The sequence below is a fragment of the Alosa alosa genome, chromosome 14 (assembly GCF_017589495.1).
Source record: "Alosa alosa isolate M-15738 ecotype Scorff River chromosome 14, AALO_Geno_1.1, whole genome shotgun sequence".
Lineage (NCBI taxonomy): Eukaryota > Metazoa > Chordata > Actinopteri > Clupeiformes > Clupeidae > Alosa > Alosa alosa.
In genome coordinates this window covers 15,388,646-15,408,645 of record NC_063202.1, presented here as the reverse complement: position 1 = coordinate 15,408,645, position 20,000 = coordinate 15,388,646, and the positions used below count along the sequence as shown (strand labels likewise).

The window sequence follows — 20,000 nt, the reverse complement described above, 5'->3', positions numbered from 1 at the left end:
GTAAGACAAATCCTGTTAGGCACCTCCATAAAGCATGCACTTAGCTGTGACTTGCAGCCGTCCATCATGGACCTGGCGTCCCACAGGGGGAGTCTGACCACCCCACCCCACCCCCAACCCCTCCGAGTCCTATCAGAGCGGAGATATTACCCACCAACCGAACCGCCCAAATGACCGACCAGCAGCCCACATCCTGTTCCAGCCCAGCACAGCACAGGTCTGGCCTCGTCTGCCTGGCCACTCATATCCTAATGGCTCTATCTGCTGATTATGGGATGGTCAGGGGAGGGCTGATTTCCTGATGCGCGTGGCAGGGCTTTTAGGGCTGATACTGTCAGGACAGACTCCCTCCACTCATTCACTCACACATACACACACACATACATACACACACACACACACACACACACACACACACACACACACACACACACACACGCACACACACACGCACACACACACACACACACACACGCGTGCTCGCGCTAGCACTCACACACACACACACAAAAGAAAACACACGCAGGCACGCACGCATACACACCACACACACACACACCCTCCCCCCGGGTTGACACTTACTGTCCAGTCGAGCCGGCCTCTCGTCAATCACGCACTGTTTGGTGTACGAGTCTTCAATCGTGGGGTCATAATCTGTGACGAAGTACGACTGGAAGAGAGAAAAGAGAGAGAAGAAAGATGGAGTGAGAAAAGGGGCAACACACACACACACACACACACACACACACACACACACACACACATGTGAAGTCGTTATCACATGGGCCGAAACCCATCCCACCACTGGTCAGAGGACTCCTCTGTGTGTGTGTGTGTGTGTGTATATGTGTGGAGGACGCAGGGAAACAGTCGTCTCTTGTGCTTCACTTGAGCTGAGCCATTGAGTAGAAAACAGAGAGCCTTGCTGACCTTTTGGCACCAGTATGCAAGCACAGAGGACACACACACACACACACACACACACACACACGCTAACACACACAAAAACACTCACAAACACACACAGACGCTTACACACACATACACACGTACACACACACACACACACACACACACACACACACACACACACACACACACACACACACACTGTGAGCAGCGTTTGTTTTGAAAGAAAGCTGGGGTAAATAAGGGGCTTGCAAAACACACTCACACCCAAAGACACACTCTTGACACAAACACATGTCCACATACATACACACAACCGACAAAAGCTTCTATTTTGGTCTCGGGGTGGAAAAGAACTTGTGGGATCACATGTTTCCAGTCCAAACATTGCTTTCGTGTCAGAGGCACCAAAACACTGAAGGGCCCTACGTCCACCATTACACTGATAAGCTCCAAAGGGCCTGAATTAGAGCATACGTCTGGCAACTCCAATAGCCATCTACACACCACGCCGGGTTGTGTGTCTGTATACATGTATGAGTAAGTGTGTATGTGTGTGTGAGTATATGTGTGTGTGTGTGACAGAGAGTATGCATGTGTGTGTATGAGTATATGTGTGTGTGTGTGTGAGAGAGAGAGAGAGTATGCATGTGTGTGTATGTGTGTGTGAGTATATGTGTGTGTGTGTGTGAGAGAGAGAGAGTATGCATGTGTGTGTATAAGTATATGTGTGTGTGTGTGTGTGGGAAGAGAGAGTATGTATGTGTGTGTTTGTGTGTGTGTGGGATTTGAAGCGGTGCATTTTTCTAATTTTTCCCATGTTTTTGGGCCTCTCCATGGGGAGAAAGAAGGTAAACGACAACAGCTGAACCCTCCGTCCTGAGCCTGTGTTCTGCTGGACAGGCACGGACGCAACGCTCTGGTGACGTGTGTAAACACCAGCACGCAGGGGTCAGTGCCAGACCTACAAGGGCATGCGGGCCTCCTATACATTGCAGCGTGTGTGTGTTTGTGCCCTCAGAGCTAATATAGCGGCACATGTGCAAGAAGACACCACAACACACACAAACGTGGCAACACTGAGAAAGTTTATGCTGCTGCTTAGAGAACTCCTCTAAGTCCCTCACATGCCATTTGGTTCAAACATTCTCTCCACGCTCTGCCTCCTGCAAAGGAGTCTGGGTAGGTAGTTGTGACAGTGATATCATTTCCTCTGCACTCCACTCCTGACTCCTGCTCCTCCTGACACACCTGAAGTGGACTAGACTCTGCTGCTTCTCCTCCTGTTGCACCTGAAGTGGACTAGACTCTGCTGCTTCTCCCAGATGCCGCTAAAGCTGGGCACAGTGCACTGGGACTCCTTAAATGAGCCTACTGACACTGAGGAGCTTCGCCCTGAGAGTCTGTGCTCCCATTCTCTCTCTCTCTCTTTTTTCTGTCTTTCGCACACGTCTGTTTATATCCCTCCCTTCAAGAGCCGTCTTTGCTCAGACTGCTAGCTTCGTCTCTTTTTACTTCCAGCACGGTGGGACTTGCTCACCAGACCCATTTTGTCCTCATCTTTTTTTCATTCTAACTCCCTCTCTCTCTTTCGCTCTATCTCTGACTTAGTTCTTGTCATTTCTCTCTCTCTCTCTCTCTGACACATAGAGTGTGTGTGTGTGTGTGTGTGTGTGTGTGTGTGTGTGTGTGTGTGTGTGTGTGTATGTGTGTGGTGTGTGTGTGTGTATGTGCTTGTGTGTCATTGTGTGTGTATGTGTGTGGTGTCTGTGTGCTTGTGTGCCTTTGTGTGTGTATGTGTGTGTGTATGTGTGTGCTTGTGTGTCTTTGTGTCTTTGTGTCTTTGTGTGTGTGTGTGTGTGTGTGTGTGTGTGTGTGTGTGTGTGTGTGTGTGTCGTGCGTGCGTGCGTGCGTGCGTGCGCGCGCATCTTGTCATCTCTCTCTCCCTTTTTCTGACACACAGGTTCTCTGTATGTGCTGCATCACATTCCCATGTTCCATAATTCATGGAAAGCACTGCATATGCAGTCTGTTTTTTTTCCTTAACTACACACAGTGTGTGTATGTGTGTGTGTGTGTGTGTGTGTGTATGCATGTGTGTGTGTGTGCACATGCGCGTGTGTACGTTCCAACAACAGGGCTAGAAACAGTAAAATTAGTAGAATGACTACTGTACCTTTCTCTTTTTGATTTTCTCTGAAGCCACTGTTTCTTATTTTAACACTTGTACATACACTTGTACACTTGCACCTGATTGAAGCTGTAATGCCCCAGTGGAGGTGTGTGTGTGTGTGTGTGTGTGTGTGTGTGTGTGTGTGTGTGTGTGTGTGTGTGTGTACACATGGTTGTATGTGTTAGAAAGCCTCTCTGAGCAAGCATGAGAAGTGTCACGTTGAGGGGGGTCTGGTGAGTAATCATCTTTCCGGAACAATCTGCCATGAGGTTGGAAAGAGAGTGAGCCACAGTGGTGATGGACCATGCTGGATAATCACCCTAAATACACACACACACACACACACTCTGAGGTGTCCAACTTCCCAGCAGAGAGGAGGGCTCATATCAACTCTTACTGAAAGCTGTTAACTGTGTTATAATGACTCAAGCTCTGTGTGTGTGTAATGCAACACATTAGGTCACTGCTATAAGAGAGCTATGAGCATGAGAGCTATGAGAGTGTGTGTATTTGTGTGTGTGTGTGTATATATATATGCAGCAAAGATACGGTCCACTGAGCGTCCACCTCTGAATCCCTCTACACGGGTCAGTGCCCTTCTGTCCTGTTACAGCACCGAGACAACCCTGCCCAGGTGCCCTTGGCTGGACATATGACAGACATACTGTGGGGGGTCCGTCTGCCAAACAGGTGTGTGTTTTACGCCTGCATGTCAATTTGTGTGTCTGTATGTGTGTTTGACTCTGTGTATGTGTGTGTTTAAGTCTGTGTATGTGTGTGTGTGTGTGTGTGTGTGTGTGTGTGTGTGTGTGTGTGTGAGGGTGGATGTCTGTGTATTTGTTTGAGTTTCTGTAGCTGACCTTTACCCTCATGTTAGCACAAACAGTGCTGTGTCTGAGACAGACAGACACACACACACACACACACACTTCTCTGATTCAACAAAGAATGCCAACAACAGGCCCCCTAATGAATAACCCAGTGGATTAAATGCATTGAGTGTTGTGAGTGCAGTACAGAGACGCGTCTGGAGGCCCGTTCCCCCCAGTGAGGAGCAGCACGACGCGACTCTTTGTGTGGAGTCCTGCCTGTACCCCGCACCCAACACCCCGCACCACACACCCCTCGCCCCGCACCACACACCCCTCGCCCCGCACCACACACCCCTCGCCCCGCCCCCCACACACCCCTCGCCAGAAGAAAAGCCCTCTGTGCCAGCCAGTGCCAATTAACAGGCTTGAGCCAGAGTTTCCATGCCAGCCGAGCCGACAGAGATCTCTCCAGCTGCCATAGAGCCACAGCCATCTAAGTGAGGTGAGGTGTGTGTGAGTGTGTATGTGTGTGTGTGTGTGTGTATGTGTGTGTGTGTGTGTGTGTGGGGGATATATGTGTGTCTGTGTATGTGTGTGTGTTGTGTGTGTTTGCGTGTCCACTTGTGTGACAATAATGTGTACACATGCGTGTGTGTGTGGGTCTGTGTAACAGAGACGTGGAGAGACTGAGCCCAGAAGAAAAGAGAAAGGGATAGAGACCGACAAAAAGGAAGAGTGAAAGGGACAAAGACAAACGTGTGTGAGTGTGTGAGAGAGAGACAGTGTAAGAGCTTGGGAACCCTGCCGCCGCTAAGCATGCTGGGACAGGAAGTGACCCTCCCTCTGGCATTGGCCGAGAGGTAGACGAGGGCAGAGCAGAGAGCAGGAAGGAAGTCCCACCCTCACAGCAGGGGCAGTCGACCCGGCCCGGTCCAGCCCAACCCAACGCAGCCCTCTGGGTGGTGTCAGGGTGATGTCACAGAGGAGATACACCCCCCACACACACTCACACTCTCACACTCACACACATATTCCTCAACCTGCCTGCCACACCCACCTGGTTGCAGTAATATATTCACTCACACTCATAACATTACTCCTCCTTAACACACTCACTCAGTCACACTCACACACACACACACACACACACACACACACACACATAATTTCCTGTTAACACACTTGGTTAAACTCACACACTCTTTCTCTCCCACACATACACCCACACATACAGACATGCATGCACGCACACACACATTCCATCCTAACGCACTCCCTCACGAGTCTTTCCACCGCTGGCCTACCCAGCCCTGTGTCCTCCCTTCTCCTCTCCTCCTCTCCCCTCCCCTCCTCTCCTCTACTCTACTCTCCCCTCCTCTCCCCTCTCCTCCTCCCCCCTCCTCTCCTCTACTCTCCTCTCCCCTCCTCTCCTCTCCTCCTCTCCTCTCCCCTCCTCTCCCTCTCCTCTCCCCTCCCCTCCCTCCCTCCTCTCCTCTCCTCCCTCCCTCTCCTCTCCCCTCCTCTCCTCTCCCCTCCCTCCCCTCCCTCCTCTCCCTCTCCCCTCCTCTCCTCTCCTCTCCCCTCCTCTCCTCTCCTCGCCTCTGTTTGCATCACTTCTCTTCTTTTCTGTTCTGTTCTGTTGTATTGTGCCAGGCTAGGAGTGCGGAGCAGGGCAGGGCATACATGTGTGTGTGTGTGTGTGTATGACTGAGACTCGAGGAACTGTTTGTGTACACACACACACACAGCCTGTCAACAACACTGGAATCTCTTTCTTACTCTCTCTCCCTCACTCTTTGTCTCTTTCTGTCTCTGCAACCGAGACTGAGACTCGAGGAACTGTTTGTGTACACACACACACACACAGCCTGTCAACAACACTGGAATCTCTTTCTTACTCTCTCTCCCTCACTCTTTGTCTCTTTCTGTCTCTGCAACCGAGACTGAGACTCGAGGAACTGTTTGTGTACACACACACACACAGCCTGTCAACAACACTGGAATCTCTTTCTTACTCTCTCTCCCTCACTCTTTGTCTCTTTCTGTCTCTGCAACCGAGACTGAGACTCGAGGAACTGTTTGTGTACACACACACACACAGCCTGTCAACAACACTGGAATCTCTTTCTTACTCTCTCTCCCTCACTCTTTGTCTCTTTCTGTCTCTGCAACCGAGACTGAGACTCGAGGAACTGTTTGTGTACACACACACACACACTCACACACACACACACACACACACACACACACACACACACACACACACACAGCCTGTCAACAACACTGGAATCTCTTTCTTACTCTCTCTCCCTCACTCTTTGTCTCTTTCTGTCTCTGCAACCGAGACTGAGACTCGAGGAACTGTTTGTGTACACACACACACACACACACACACACACACACACACACACACACACACACAACAAACCTTTCTCTGAAACAACCTTAATTATTAAATGAGCAGGATCAAAGCGAACGTTAATTACCTCTCGGCACAGGTCAGAAATACACACGTCAACACTTTCTGAGAATAATTGCCATGCAGCACAGAGCCCCCGTCAGCCCTGTGGGATTAGCAGGCCTTGACGGGGGGGGGAAATGCACATTAATAAAGGGGAAGAAAAATTCTATTATCTCAAGGAAAATTCTGCCAGCAACAGCAACTTTACAACCTCCTCAATCTCCACCGCCTCCTCCACCTTTTCCTCCACCTCCACAGCTGATCAACTTTATAACCACCTCCTCCTTTATCTCCACCTCTTCCTCCACAGCTGATCAACTTCATAACCACCTCCTCCTTTATCTCCACCTCTTCCTCCACAGCTGATCAACTTCATAACCACCTCCTCCTCCTCCACCATCTCCACCGCCTCCACACAGCACCACACCTGATCTGCTATGACCTCCTTTCACCTCCACTTCCTCTTCCACTGTGTGTGCATGTGTGTGTGTGTGTGTATGTGTGTGTGTGTGTGTGTGTGTGTGTGTGTGTGTGTGTGTGTGTGTGTGTGTGTGTGTGTGTGTGTGTGTGTAAGTAGTTGTGGATGGTGTGCCCTCAGATGGCCGTTTTAGATGACAGGTGTATGGCGCAACGTTAGCGCTGTCAGGTTGCCCACTCCAGCATGTTTGCTGTTTTAATTAAAGCGAGGCCATCTAAAGCGGGCCAGGTCACACCCCGTTAACTGGACACGGGCCAGCCCGACCTGTTGGAGCCTCCCCCCCGCTGCATCCATAACTCACAGCCCCTGGCCTCTTCTCAGTTTCAGTGTTCTTTATACAGTCTATGAGGAAAATCTCTGAGGGGAATTGTCGTATCATAATGCGGAACTGTCGGTTCGCGAACATTCTAACCGCGTATTTGTGACCGTACTCCTCCACAGCCTTAAGAGAGCCATAAGACATCCCCGCTGATGCTGCCAAGGCATCAGCAGTGGACAGAGCATCAGTGAACTCATGCCAACGTAAGCAACTGTTTAGCCTGTGGAGGGTCAGCTGATGAGGTGGAGGGTTAGTAAACATCACAAAGTTTGGCTCTGAATGCTTCTCAAAGGAAACAAAATACAACCAACAGTGTCTCCCATTCATTTTCCTTCTACATCATGACCTCCTCACATTTTTCCCTTTTATGTGCAGAGAAAACATTGCAATCATATTGTTGTACCTAGTCCGTTACGGGCCAACTGTTGGCGGAGGTCATTAGTGCAAGCTGTAAAAATCTGTGAAGACCCTGCATTCACACCCGGCTCACTGAACATGGTCACACACACTAGACTTCACTGAACATGCTCACACACACTAGATTTCACTGAACACACTCACATACACTACATTTCACTTTACACGTTCACATACACTAGATTTCACTGTACACACTAACACACAGCAGAATTCGATGAACATGGTCACACACACAGGGGTCTACACACTTCACATTGAGTGTGTGTGTATGGCTAAGGAAAGACCGTGCCGCTGGGAAAATGGAAGGTGTTGGTTTTGAAATGAGCCAAAGAGGCACTACTGCCACAGATCGGGGCTACGTGCTCCCTGTAATCCAGCAGAGCAGTACAAGCACCAGCAGCGAACAGCCCAACACAACATAACACCAGCTCGCTCTGCTGTGCTATGCTAAGACACAGGACAATGTAAAAGGATTTCTAGATGGATACACACTGATCTATTGAGACTCAAGTGGACATCCTTAATGTGGCACTCTGCTACTGAACCATCACTCAAAGCCACAGCTCACAGCTTAAGAGCCTACAGAGGAATTGGCCATCAAGTCTGCTTCACCTCTGTTGCCTAGAAACAAGTGCAGTCACACTACTAAAATTGCCATGAGAAAACTATTGTACCCCTCCAGGCTAGTCACTGATATCAATCCATAATTGTCAGCTGTCACAGTATTTGAGGAGTTAAAATTAATTCAATATCAAAGATACTCAACAATGTCAGCATCAGCAGCACCGGCTTGTAAAAAATGTTCCTGAGGATGAATTAAAAAATGATGTCTGCCTTCCACGTGAACATGGAGACGGTCTGTCTGCAGTGGCTATGATTCACGTCACCATGACGACGAGCGAGAGCAAACGGCATTGGTCATGTTCTCCGCCTGCGTGACACTTGCCCTGAGGGAAGCCAGTAAAGTGAGCCGATGGTGGCGTGTCGCGAGTTAGCCCCGCCTCATATCCTGTTTCTCCCCGTTCAGTTCAACTGAGGTAACTTCTGCTGCACACACACAGCATTGGGGCAACACACACACACACACACAGCACTAGAGTGAGTGACACACACACACACACACACACACACACACACACACATACAAACACACACAAACACACATTCACCCACACATCCACACACACACATACAAACATAAACACATCCACAAACACACACACACACACACATCGATATATACACACACACGCATGCACATTGCACACACACACAAACACACAGCGCTGGGGCGACAGGGTTTCCCTCAGCCCGCTGCACTTAGGTCCAAAGACACACACACACTTGACTTGCAGCGAGCCTCTCCACGCGATGGCCACACCCACTTCAACACCCCAACATCCACCGTGAGCCGTACACTTCAATCCAACAACAAAAGACCTCCGTTTCCTGGGGAAACACCCATTCTTCCCATGAGCTCATGCAAGCCCAAAAGGTCAATTATTCAATAACTAGATGTACCGCAGAGCGGTACAAAATATGACCGCCGCCCAGTCCAGCACATTTTTTCCACAAAAATAAATCACGCTGAAAGGCCTATATGATTCTAACTGTCTCACTAAATTGCATTATCCACACTCAATTCTCACTGGTATCTGCTAGACAACAAGTACCAAAACATGATTAGTTCATAGATTTCACATGTAAAATTAATTTTATACAACCCCACCCCCATCTTGCCTGTTCATAATTCTGAGAAATTCTTGAATTGTGTGCACGTGCACACGTTTATGTTTATGTGTGTGTGTGTGTGTGTGTGTGTGTGTGTGTGTGTGTGCTTGTGTGTTTGTCTGCATTTGTGTGTTTGTGCATGTGCATGCATGCGTACATATGTCTACTGTGTGAGTATGTGTCATACGTATGATTACTGTGAATGTATGTGTGTGCGTGTGTATCTGTTTATGCACATGTGTGCACATGGAATGGGTTAACATGACCCCTGGCAGCAAACATACAGAAAAAATTGGTCATCCTAGGCCCTACGGTTCTCAAGATATTCACAGAAAACTGTGTCTGCCCTACCCTCCTTTCGGGGGTCCAGTCCAGCGGGGGGGCTACAGATCAAAACGAAAAACGATGGTTCCATGCTATCCATGTGGGGTTACCCCGGTCTTTCAGTGTCCCAGGAATCCTTGTTGGTGTACAGTCACTAAATGTACACATAAATCATTTTATTGTAAGGCCCCCCATGAACGAAAGTTCACAAAACTTGGCATGCATTCGGAAGGTGTCATAATGATCCTACACTTTCAATTTCGTGCAGTTTTGACCATGTCAGCCAGAGATATTGTGATGAAAACACCTAATTTTTTGCTTTTTAATTTTTTACTAGGTGGCGCTATACATGAAATAAGTGGTAATGGGATGGATTGACATGCCCCCTTAAGACCAACATACAAAAAAAAGGTGGACCTCCTAGGCCCTACGGTTCTCAAGATATTCACAGAAAACTGTCTCCGGCCACCTACAGGCCAGTTGGTGTATAGTAACATAAATTAATTTATTGTGTGGCCCCCCATTAACAGAATTCCACGAAACTTGGTGTGCATTCAGAGGGTGTCATAATGATCCTACACTTCCAATTTCGTGCAGTTTTGACTATGTTAGGTCACAGATACCTGCGATTACAACACCTCATTTTTTACTTTTTTGTGTGTTTAACTAGGTGGCTATACATGAAATGAGTGGTTATGGAATGGGTGGACATGGCCCCTTGAGATCAATATACAAAAAAAATGGTCCTCCTAAACCCTACGGTTCTCGAGATATTCACAGAAAACTGTGTCTGCCCTACCCTCCTTTCGGGGGGTCCAGTCCAGCGGGGGGGCTACAGATCAAAACAAAAAACGATGGTTCTATGCTATCCATGTGGGGTTACATGCCCACCAAGTTTCGTGTACCCAAGTTCAGTGTCCCGGGAATCCTTGACAGAAATTTGGACATGCGAAAAAATAAAAAAAATAAAAAAATCTGACTAAACCTATATGACCGCCGCTTCGCTGCGCGGCAGGGCAGGGCAGGGGAGGCTTATGGAGTGGGGTGGGGGGGCAGAGTGGACGCTGCTGGGGCAATTTTAGCAGCAGTGTCATCAGTAGCCATCTAAGGACAGAAGGAGGGAGGGTGGGGGTCTGAGATGTGAGTAGATGAAATGAGCCGCCCCTGAGCCTCGGTGGCCCCTGCACTGCATTCTCCTCAGCTGCAGATCAATAGTATGGCTCTGCGCCAGGACTGAGACACTCAGGCAACGCACACACAGACACACACACGCACACACACACACACACGCACACACACACACACACACACACACACACACGAGCGCACACACGCACACACACTCACGTGCACACACATGTACACACACGCGCACGCATGCGCACACACATGCACACACACACACGAGCGCGCGCAGAGACATACATACATACACACACACACACACACACACACACACACGCACGCACGCACGCACACACACGCACATGCGCGCACACACATGCACACGATACGCGACGCCAAGACACGCACGTTATTTACACGCACACCGCACACGCACACACACACACACACACACACACACACACTCACACACACGAGCGCGTGCACACACACACACACACACACACACACAAAGTATTTCCATCAGAGTGGTTCCTAGCTCAGACAAATGAGGGCATTTGAGTCCGTCCATCCCCCCGGACAGGACGCAGGACAGCTGGACTGGCCAGCAGGGTAAAATGGTAAATGGACAGCATTTCTATAGCACATTTCTACTCTCAAACACAACCACAAGCACTCAAAGCCCTTTACAGAGTAATGCCTCTCATTCACCCATTCATACACCAACAACGGAGGCTTGGGGTTCAGTGTCTTGCTCAAGGACGCTTAGACAGGCGCGAACCAGCAATCCTCCAATGACCTAACCTCTCCGTTTCCTCCCAAGCCAACACTGGCCCACAGGACCACCTGAGACACCAGCACAGAGAACGGACAGGTGACCACTAGTGTCAATGTGCATACTGTATGTAAGAATGTTAGTGCTTAACAGCAGATATGGTGTGTGTCCAAGATCAAATGTATTAAGTTGATCTGCTGACTGGTTTTCAATGGCGCTCTCCCAGAACCTTCCATTGTGAAAATGTTAGTAGTGAACCACAGGACATATACAGCATCATCCATTCAGCGAAATCTCACAAATGAGAAAGAGAATAAGCCGCTATGCGAGGTCATTTTGGTTCCTCCTGTCATGTCATAATGAAGCCGCTAAGGACTGGACAGTATATAAGGGAACAGAACAGCTTTGTGGTGCCCGATACCATGAGCCTGGAGTCCTGCTGAGAGCAAAGGGTCTGCAGAGGACACGGACACACACACACACACACACATCTCCACTGAGGCATTACAGCATCAATCAGGTGCTAAAGATCAGCCGTGGCAGGACTGGACTTTCACCTTTCTGTCCTTTTAAACTCCCTCAGGGACCGTGGGCACCTGAAGCGTCCAGCTCCCCTGCCGCTCCCCTCTTATGTGCAGCCCACCACTGGCCAGCAGGCTTCAGCCTTCAGGCTCTCCTGATTCAAAGGAGCGCTTTGCTTTTGCGGCCCGCATGAACCTAGCGCACCATTTCAGATGTTCAGAGAGTCACTAAGTTATTTATACTGGGTGTACACAAGCCGCCATCCTGGTCGGTCACATGACAGGGTTGACGGTAAACCCGGCCATTGTGGTGCTGTTGATAGTACTAAGCCCCCATTGTGACAAACCACAAATTCTGCTGGGCTATGCAAAAAAAAGACGGCGATAAAAAAAACAAGGCAGAGGGCTGTATTCGCTTTCAGTTTGCGCGTCAAGCTCAATAACATCCCTTATCTTTGGGAATGAAATCTGACTGATGCGACCTTATCTGTCTACAACGCAAACACAAGAAAAACAAGTGCCCACATCATCACACTTGCCAGGCAGACATAGGGACCCCAGACAGAGAGACAGATACACAAGCACACACACACAAGCACACACACACACACACACACACACACACACAAACACAGATATTAGCTGTTTGCTTCCCACTGTGTCATGTGTGAGTGACCGTTGTGTTTGGAACAGACCTGCTCCCGAGTGCCAGAGTAGCGAGAGCAGAGGAAGTAAAAAGTGCTGGTGCTTGGCACGCCTGCAGATTTACTACAAACATAAAACAGGTAAATGGAGCTGGATAAGGCCCTCGTAAACACAAATCTGATATGACTGGGACACCTCCACCATGCAGGAAGTACACTGTGGCCTGCAGAGGAAGTTGGAGCGGCCCGCGTGTTGACACAGTGCATTCATTAAATGCCTGGAACATGCACCCACTCAGCCATGATGTCAAAGAAGATCAACAAGCGAGAGAATGGGGACCAGGAAGTGAGTGTGGTCCGTGCGGCCGGTGGCTGGAGTGATTTGAGCGATTAGCCATCTCCATCTCCATCTGCAAACCGCGGCTATTTAGCATCACAAGCTCCACTGCTTACCGCTGTGCTGCGCTCTGCTCTGCTCTGCACACAAAAAATGTCCAAGACTTTGACGTGGAGTATTTTTAGAGCCTTACATCTCTTTCGAAAAAATGAGCGTTTAGCGTTACTGGAGGGGCGGCTGTTGTTCCAGACGGTGGGCAGGCAGAGCGAGGCGAGTAATGCATCCCGAGCAGAGTCGAGACGAGTGAGGTTTTTTGGCTGGCGCTCTGACAGAAAGCCTGCACCCATTACCGTTTTAGGCCAACAGTCACACAACGTAGACAGCGGAGCCCCTGTTAGTGCAGCAGGGCAGCGGCTCATAAATAAGGCTTAATGGACGTGCGCTCTCCAGAGCCGCGCTGGCGGGCTGTCCTCACCGGCCCCTGCTCACCCACGCCTGAGTTATGTAGGTTGGACTTTCCGAATCCCGCGCCTTGTTTTACCCTTGTGAGGCAGTTATGGATCAAGCAGAGCCGCACCACGCTGTGGTCCCCCCAGTGAGCGTCCATCACTCGTGGGCTGATGGAAAAACAGTTAGCCAGAGTCAGATCCCCTCCAGGGTCACTTCTCTTTCAAAAGGTCTTTTCATTCTATCAGGCCTGACCGCTGTAAATGGAATCTGGTACAAGGTTTGGCACAAGGAGAAGAAAGACACAATATTTGGTTTGGACCGAGCAGCCATTTACCACACAAACTAGCAGAGAGGTTGATCAATGCTAGCTGCTAGAAAACACTGTCCCTGCGTTACCCAGCAGCCAGTGCTGCAGTAGGAGAGTGGGGCTCCATGAGTGGGATTGCATGAGATGGATTGTGGGATTGCATGAGTGGGATTGCGGGATTGCATGAGAGGAACTGGGAGATTGCGGGATTGATATGGATTGTGGGATTGCATGAGTGGGATTGCGGGATTGCATGAGTGGGACTGGGGGATTGCATGAGTGGGACTAGGAGATTGCGGGATTGATATGGATTATGGGATTGCATGAGTGGGATTGCGGGATTGCATGAGTGGCACTGGGGGATTGGATTGCGGGATTGCATGTGTAACTTGCGCTTCATGTCTAACGTGCGGCTCAGCCCTGCACCTGGCCCGAATTCGAACCCGCAACTTGCAGCACCTCAAAATGGGGCTCAGGCGAGCATGCTAGCAAGGGAGCTAGTATCTCTAACTAGCACGTCTCTCAGAGCGTCGAGAGGGAGTTTTTTTTACTTATGCACACACTGCGTAGCTATGATACTAGCTGGCTACCGTTCCACATGCTCTTAGAGACACACAAAGTGGCAGCTGGAGGAAGACCACTCACCCCCTTCCTCTCCTCCTCCCTGTGCCCTCGCTCACCTGTTTGGGTGACGGCTGCCCACTCCCAGCCTCCCAACAGGTGCGGGACCTTAATGAGCCTGCCATCAGCTCAGCTGCCACGCCACAACCTGCACCCCCCCCCCCCCCCCACACACACACACACTCTCACATACACACTCACACACAACCACTCCCCCGCGACAACTGGGAGACAGCCGAGTGGGACAACAGACGAGGGGTGACACACTCACTGCACAGTCACCCTGCCAAGCGAGGACACCCCACCACACACACACACACACACACACACACACACACACACACACACACACACACACACACACACACACACACCCTCACCTGCCCTCTCCCTAAAAATCTTCAGGCTTCACCAGCCCTGCCACCACCCCCACCACTCAGCCAGACTGACAGTCACGGCAACAAGAGGACAGGACACAGCCCAGTTGCAGCACACACACACACACACACAAAAGCGGGCGCACACACACACACACACAAAAACACACACACACACACACACACACACATACACACATACATACACACACACACAAACGAGCGTGCACACACACACACACAAACAAACACAAACTCACACACACACACACACACATGCGCACATGCACACACACACACACAAACACACACACACAGACACACACCACAGCCAAAGTAAAGTTTGGCTGCTCTGTTTGGGACATCTCAAAGACAGAAGCGGGTGGTGGACCAGAATGGCTCCCACTGTGCTGAGTTCAACTGAGTGCGTGTGCGTGTGTGTGTGTGTGTGTGTGTGTGTGTGTGTGTGTGTGTGTGTGTGTGTGTGTGTGTGTGTGTGTGTTGTTGGGTGGGGAATAGAAACAAGGTTTCTTAAGCGGAAACTAGAGCATTCTCTGGAGCTCTCCTCTCCCTCCATCTCTCTCTCTCAGTCCTCCACCTCCCCTCAATCTCAGGCCAGCTGTGCTGAGACAGCGTGTGGGCGTAGCTGGAGAAGATGCGACCCATTCTTCACACTCCACACACACACACACACACACCACACACAGCTACAGATCCCTTTGAATGCACAGATATGAACTCCGATTCAACCCGGCGAAATCTCCCCCACATGCCACGAGCGGAGGAAAAATCTTTAGGTTGCACACTGCACACAAGCTGTGCGCTTTGACTAAAAATAGGCCATCCGCTCTCAATAATTCCTATGGAACGTCTCCCCCCATGTCACCAGAGAGACGGGAGGATGACAAATGGCCGAGGAAGAGTAGGGAAAGAATCTATTAGTGGAGCAGAAATGTGCTCTCAGCCGGGCTTCATCCACCCACTGGGGAATTTCTCGGCTTGACTGAGGTGTGATGCGAGAGGACTGCAGGATTAGTGTGCAGACATCACAGCAGGCTTCTTCCTCTCCACCTCTCTATCTGCTCCTTTTTGGACTGTTTTTTTTTGTCTATAGAGAGAGAGAGAGAGACCAACTGAACTAAAAACAGGTAGCGATAGACATAGCCTCCAAGTGAATAAAGAGCTATTCAGAATTGTTTAGTTCAGAGCAGCAGATAACTGTGTGAGTTTCAGCTCTGAGGGCGAGAATGAGGCACCTCTGGCTTGCCCCGACGGTGACTAATATTATGAGCAGCCGAGGATTCGATGTCAACAATCTGGTGCCTGACGAGACGCGACAGGATACAAATAATGTGGTTTGGATTGGGACCAGGGTGGAGAGGAACTCAAGAGGGAATGTGGGACAGTATGTGAAATAACTCACCGTTAGTCGCAGAGCTTGACCGTGGAGCGCAAACACACCCTGCACACAGGAGCATGAGGTGTCAACACACACACACACACACACACACACACACACACACACACACACACACACACACACACACACACACACACACACACACAGCTTTCTAGCGGAGGGAAACATTAAACAACGGAAAAAAACCACACTGGCAGCCACCAACGATAAAAGTTACCATAAACACACCAGTCTCATCTTAATCTTCTTATCAGGATATGACTGGTATCTGACAGCCTAGTGTCAACATCAAATCCTCAGCAAATAACCTCTTTTCAGCATCAGTCGCTAAAGGAAAGAGATAGAAAGAGAGAGAGAGGGAGACATGGAGAGAGGGACCAAGGAAACCCTTGGCATTGGGCTGGCATGGTCCAGTGGCGGCTAACTACACATAGCTTTGACAGATCGATTCCACTGCCTCCATTATGCTATATGATTTCACTGGCTAAAGCAATACATCAGACCTGTAATGCACACTAATGTATGGTATTATTCAAATTACGCCGTGCCATGTTGACAAGACATTTCTTTAGCAAATATCAAGCAGAAATAAGAGGCAAGTGATTGGAAAATATTACAGAAAACAGGATAAAACATATAGTCTGCTATTAATGTTGTGCAAGTGTACAGATCTATATTTTGCCATGGATCTAAAAATGACAACTCATAAAATATGTTATCAGTGCCACTCCATAAAAAAAAATAATGGCTGTTGGTGAGTTGGTAGATTAAAACAAATCTCTGAACAAACGTCCTGGTTTTAATCTCCTGTGACCTCGCCTGCGTGAGAGGACAGAGGAAGGTTGTGGAGATAATGAAAGGAAAACAAAACAAAACGCTGGGACCATATTTGCTCTGTGAGCCGGTGGTGAGCGGCTGCAGCAGCCTATTTGTTGTTGGAGCTACACCATAGCTGATCTCCCTGGGTTCCTGTCGTCTCAGACGCAGCCATCCCATGCTCATGTACAAACAAGCCGATAGTGCATTGTGGGTAATACAGCTCTTTCTATTCTACAAGGGACGCGGGGTCTGAAGCGTTTACTGCCGTCCACACAAGGCGGCGTTTTTTATTTTTTGCAATCACCTGCCTACATGAAACACAATATTAAAAAGATTTGCCTGGAAATGGCTTGGTCAAAACCACGATCACAGATGAGAACTCCTTAAAAGCAATTGTGAATCGTAAAAAAGGACTCCCCTGGCCATGGCAAATGTATTCAATGCTTCTTGTACCGCTGAAATCCTACTGGATTCTTCTGCGGCATGGCTGCTTAGAGTGGATAAGGGAGATGGTGTAGACCAGACTGCAGTCTCTATCGGCCACTGCCTTGCAGTGACCTCTGCCTTACTGCTCTCTCCCCACCCCTCTGGATCCCACACAACATCCAGCCTGGGTCCACTATGAGCAGGGAGCATCTGATTTGGGAGCATCTGATTTGGAGACTGCCTATATGAGTGTGTGTGCCTGTGTGTGTTTATGCTTGAGCATGTGCGTGTTGCTGCGTGTGCTTGAGCATGTATGTGTGTGTGTGTTTGAGTGTGGTCTTTGAGTGTGTGTGTGTGTGTGTGTAGTGGGTGAACAGGGCAGTGTGTGTGTGTGTGTGTGTGTGTGTGTGGTGTGTGTGTGTGTGTAGTGGGGTGGACAGGGTAGTGTGTGTGTGTGTGTGTGTGTGTGTGTGTGTGTGTGTGTGTGTGTGTGTGTGTAAGTGTGGCATTTGAGTGTTTGTTTGTGTGTATGTGTGTAGTGGGTAGCAGGGCAGTGGGTTTGTGGGAGAGGTGGGAGGTCTGATTCATGGTGTCTTCTTGCTGGCTGTGGTGCCATTTGGCCCCTGAGTCACTGACCCGCTACAGCGGCACCTCTACAGGGCACAGGCACACGGTCCAGCCCTGCTGACCCCCACCCCACCCCCACACATGCCTCAGTGGACAGTCATCTGACCCCGACTGGCCGGGGTGGAAACATGGAGCTCTCCCATGGTGCCACACAGGGAGCCGAGAGGCACACAGGGAGATAGATGGTGTGTGTGAGTGACGTGTGTAAGTGTGTGTAAGAGAGAAAGATAGAGAGAGAGAGCAAGAAAAACTGTGCGAAAGGTGAGAGAGCCACTTGATTACATCACATGTATGTTTTTGTGTATGAGTGTCTATTTCAAAGTGTAAGATTTGTCACGCAATGACAACAAGTCACATCATGTGACACAGAACATTTGGTCTTTGCGCAATCTGTAACACATTCAAGGATTCATTTGTAGGAACTCGTTTTCCAAGTCAAAGAGGAGGAAGGAAATTAAACCAGAGGACGACATGATCTAAACGCACAATTGTCTTCCTCACGACCGCGGTGGATATTGAACACCAGATCGTGCCCAGGGAACAAAGCCAATCGATCGATGTGTGTGAGCATCTGATCTGGAAACAGATGTCTGGTGTGTGGGTCTGAAGACGCATGGCATATGTTTCTCCTTCCAAAGACACCAGTCAACGGGACATAGCCCTAGGCCAGCAACCCCATAATAATCTGTCCCCATTCATGCTCGGAAGTGATTATCTGCAAAGGAACATGTGAACTCCACGCACTCTCCTCGGGAGAGCAACACAGAGATAGAGGGAGAGAGAGAGAGAGAGAGAGAGAGAGAGAGAGAGAGAGAGAGAGAGAGATGGAGAGAGAGAGAGTAAGGGAGAGAGCAAGAGAGCAATAGAGAGAAAAAAAAAAAAGAGAGAGAGAGAACGAGAGAGAGAGAGCGATATGGAGAGAGAAAGAAAGAGACACCGAGGGCAAGGGAGAGAGAGGGAGAGAGAGGGAGAGAGAGAGAGAGTGAAAGCAGGAAAGACAGTGGGTCAGGAACACATAAGATACAATATCTTCAGATCAACTAGAAGTGTGTTTTGGACTGGGAAGTAAACGAACAACAACCACAAAAAAGATCTTCAAATGCACAACATCCTCCTCCTCCTTCTCTTCCTCCGCCTCCTCTTCCTCCCTCCCCTCCAATCAGAGCTCTCCAGTGCAAGCATGCAACGGGTTGACGTGATGGAAATTTCTTTCATGTTTTCACTGCTTGTGCAAAACAGCAAATGAAATCAAAGGAAAATAAGTCCTTTTTTATTCTCTCATACAAACACACACACACACACACAAAACACACACACAAACACACATACATACAAACACACACACACACACACACACACACACACACACACACACACACACACACACACACACACACACACGTGGAGCAGTGAGTATAAAGGGCTGTGAGTGCTACAGGCCCTGTCTGCTGTCTGCTGTCTGCTGCTGCAGGCTCTTCCTGCAGCCGACTTGTGTAAACAGGATACCTCAAGACAAGGTGAGGCCCCTGAGAAGCCGCACCACTAAAGCTAGTGTCAGGCTGAGCAGTGTATGGGGCCTTTGGTGTGAGCCGAGGCGTGTGTGCGTGTGTGTGTGTGTGTGTGTGTATGTGTTGTGTCTGATGTGTGTGTGGGCAGCGCTCGCGTATAGGTGAAACAGACAGCGGCGGCGATGTTTTCGATTCTCTCAATTGGCGAGCCAGCCATGCCAAAACAGACGCTGCTACACCCTTCACCACTCCTGTGCTGCGCCGTTTCAGAGCTCGTAAACGGCTCTGACTGAGGCGAGGAGGGGGAGGAGGGGTGCAGCTGTCAGTCTTGGGCACACAAACCGACTGTTTGCATTACAGCGACAAACAGGACAAACAGCAGTGGCGCTTCCGAAGGCGCGTCCCTCCTGGCACGG

The 20,000-nt window shown here is 49.5% G+C and overlaps 1 protein-coding gene across 1 annotated transcript in view; it reads right to left on the bottom strand.

Moving 5' to 3' along the window:
- Positions 1 to 20,000, bottom strand: part of rras2 (RAS related 2) — a 37,680-nt gene that overhangs the window by 10,928 nt on the left and 6,752 nt on the right. The window contains exon 2 of the mRNA XM_048262470.1: positions 583 to 670. Coding sequence (XP_048118427.1) covers positions 583 to 670 — 88 coding nt within the window. The remainder of the gene's footprint in view (positions 1 to 582; positions 671 to 20,000) is intronic.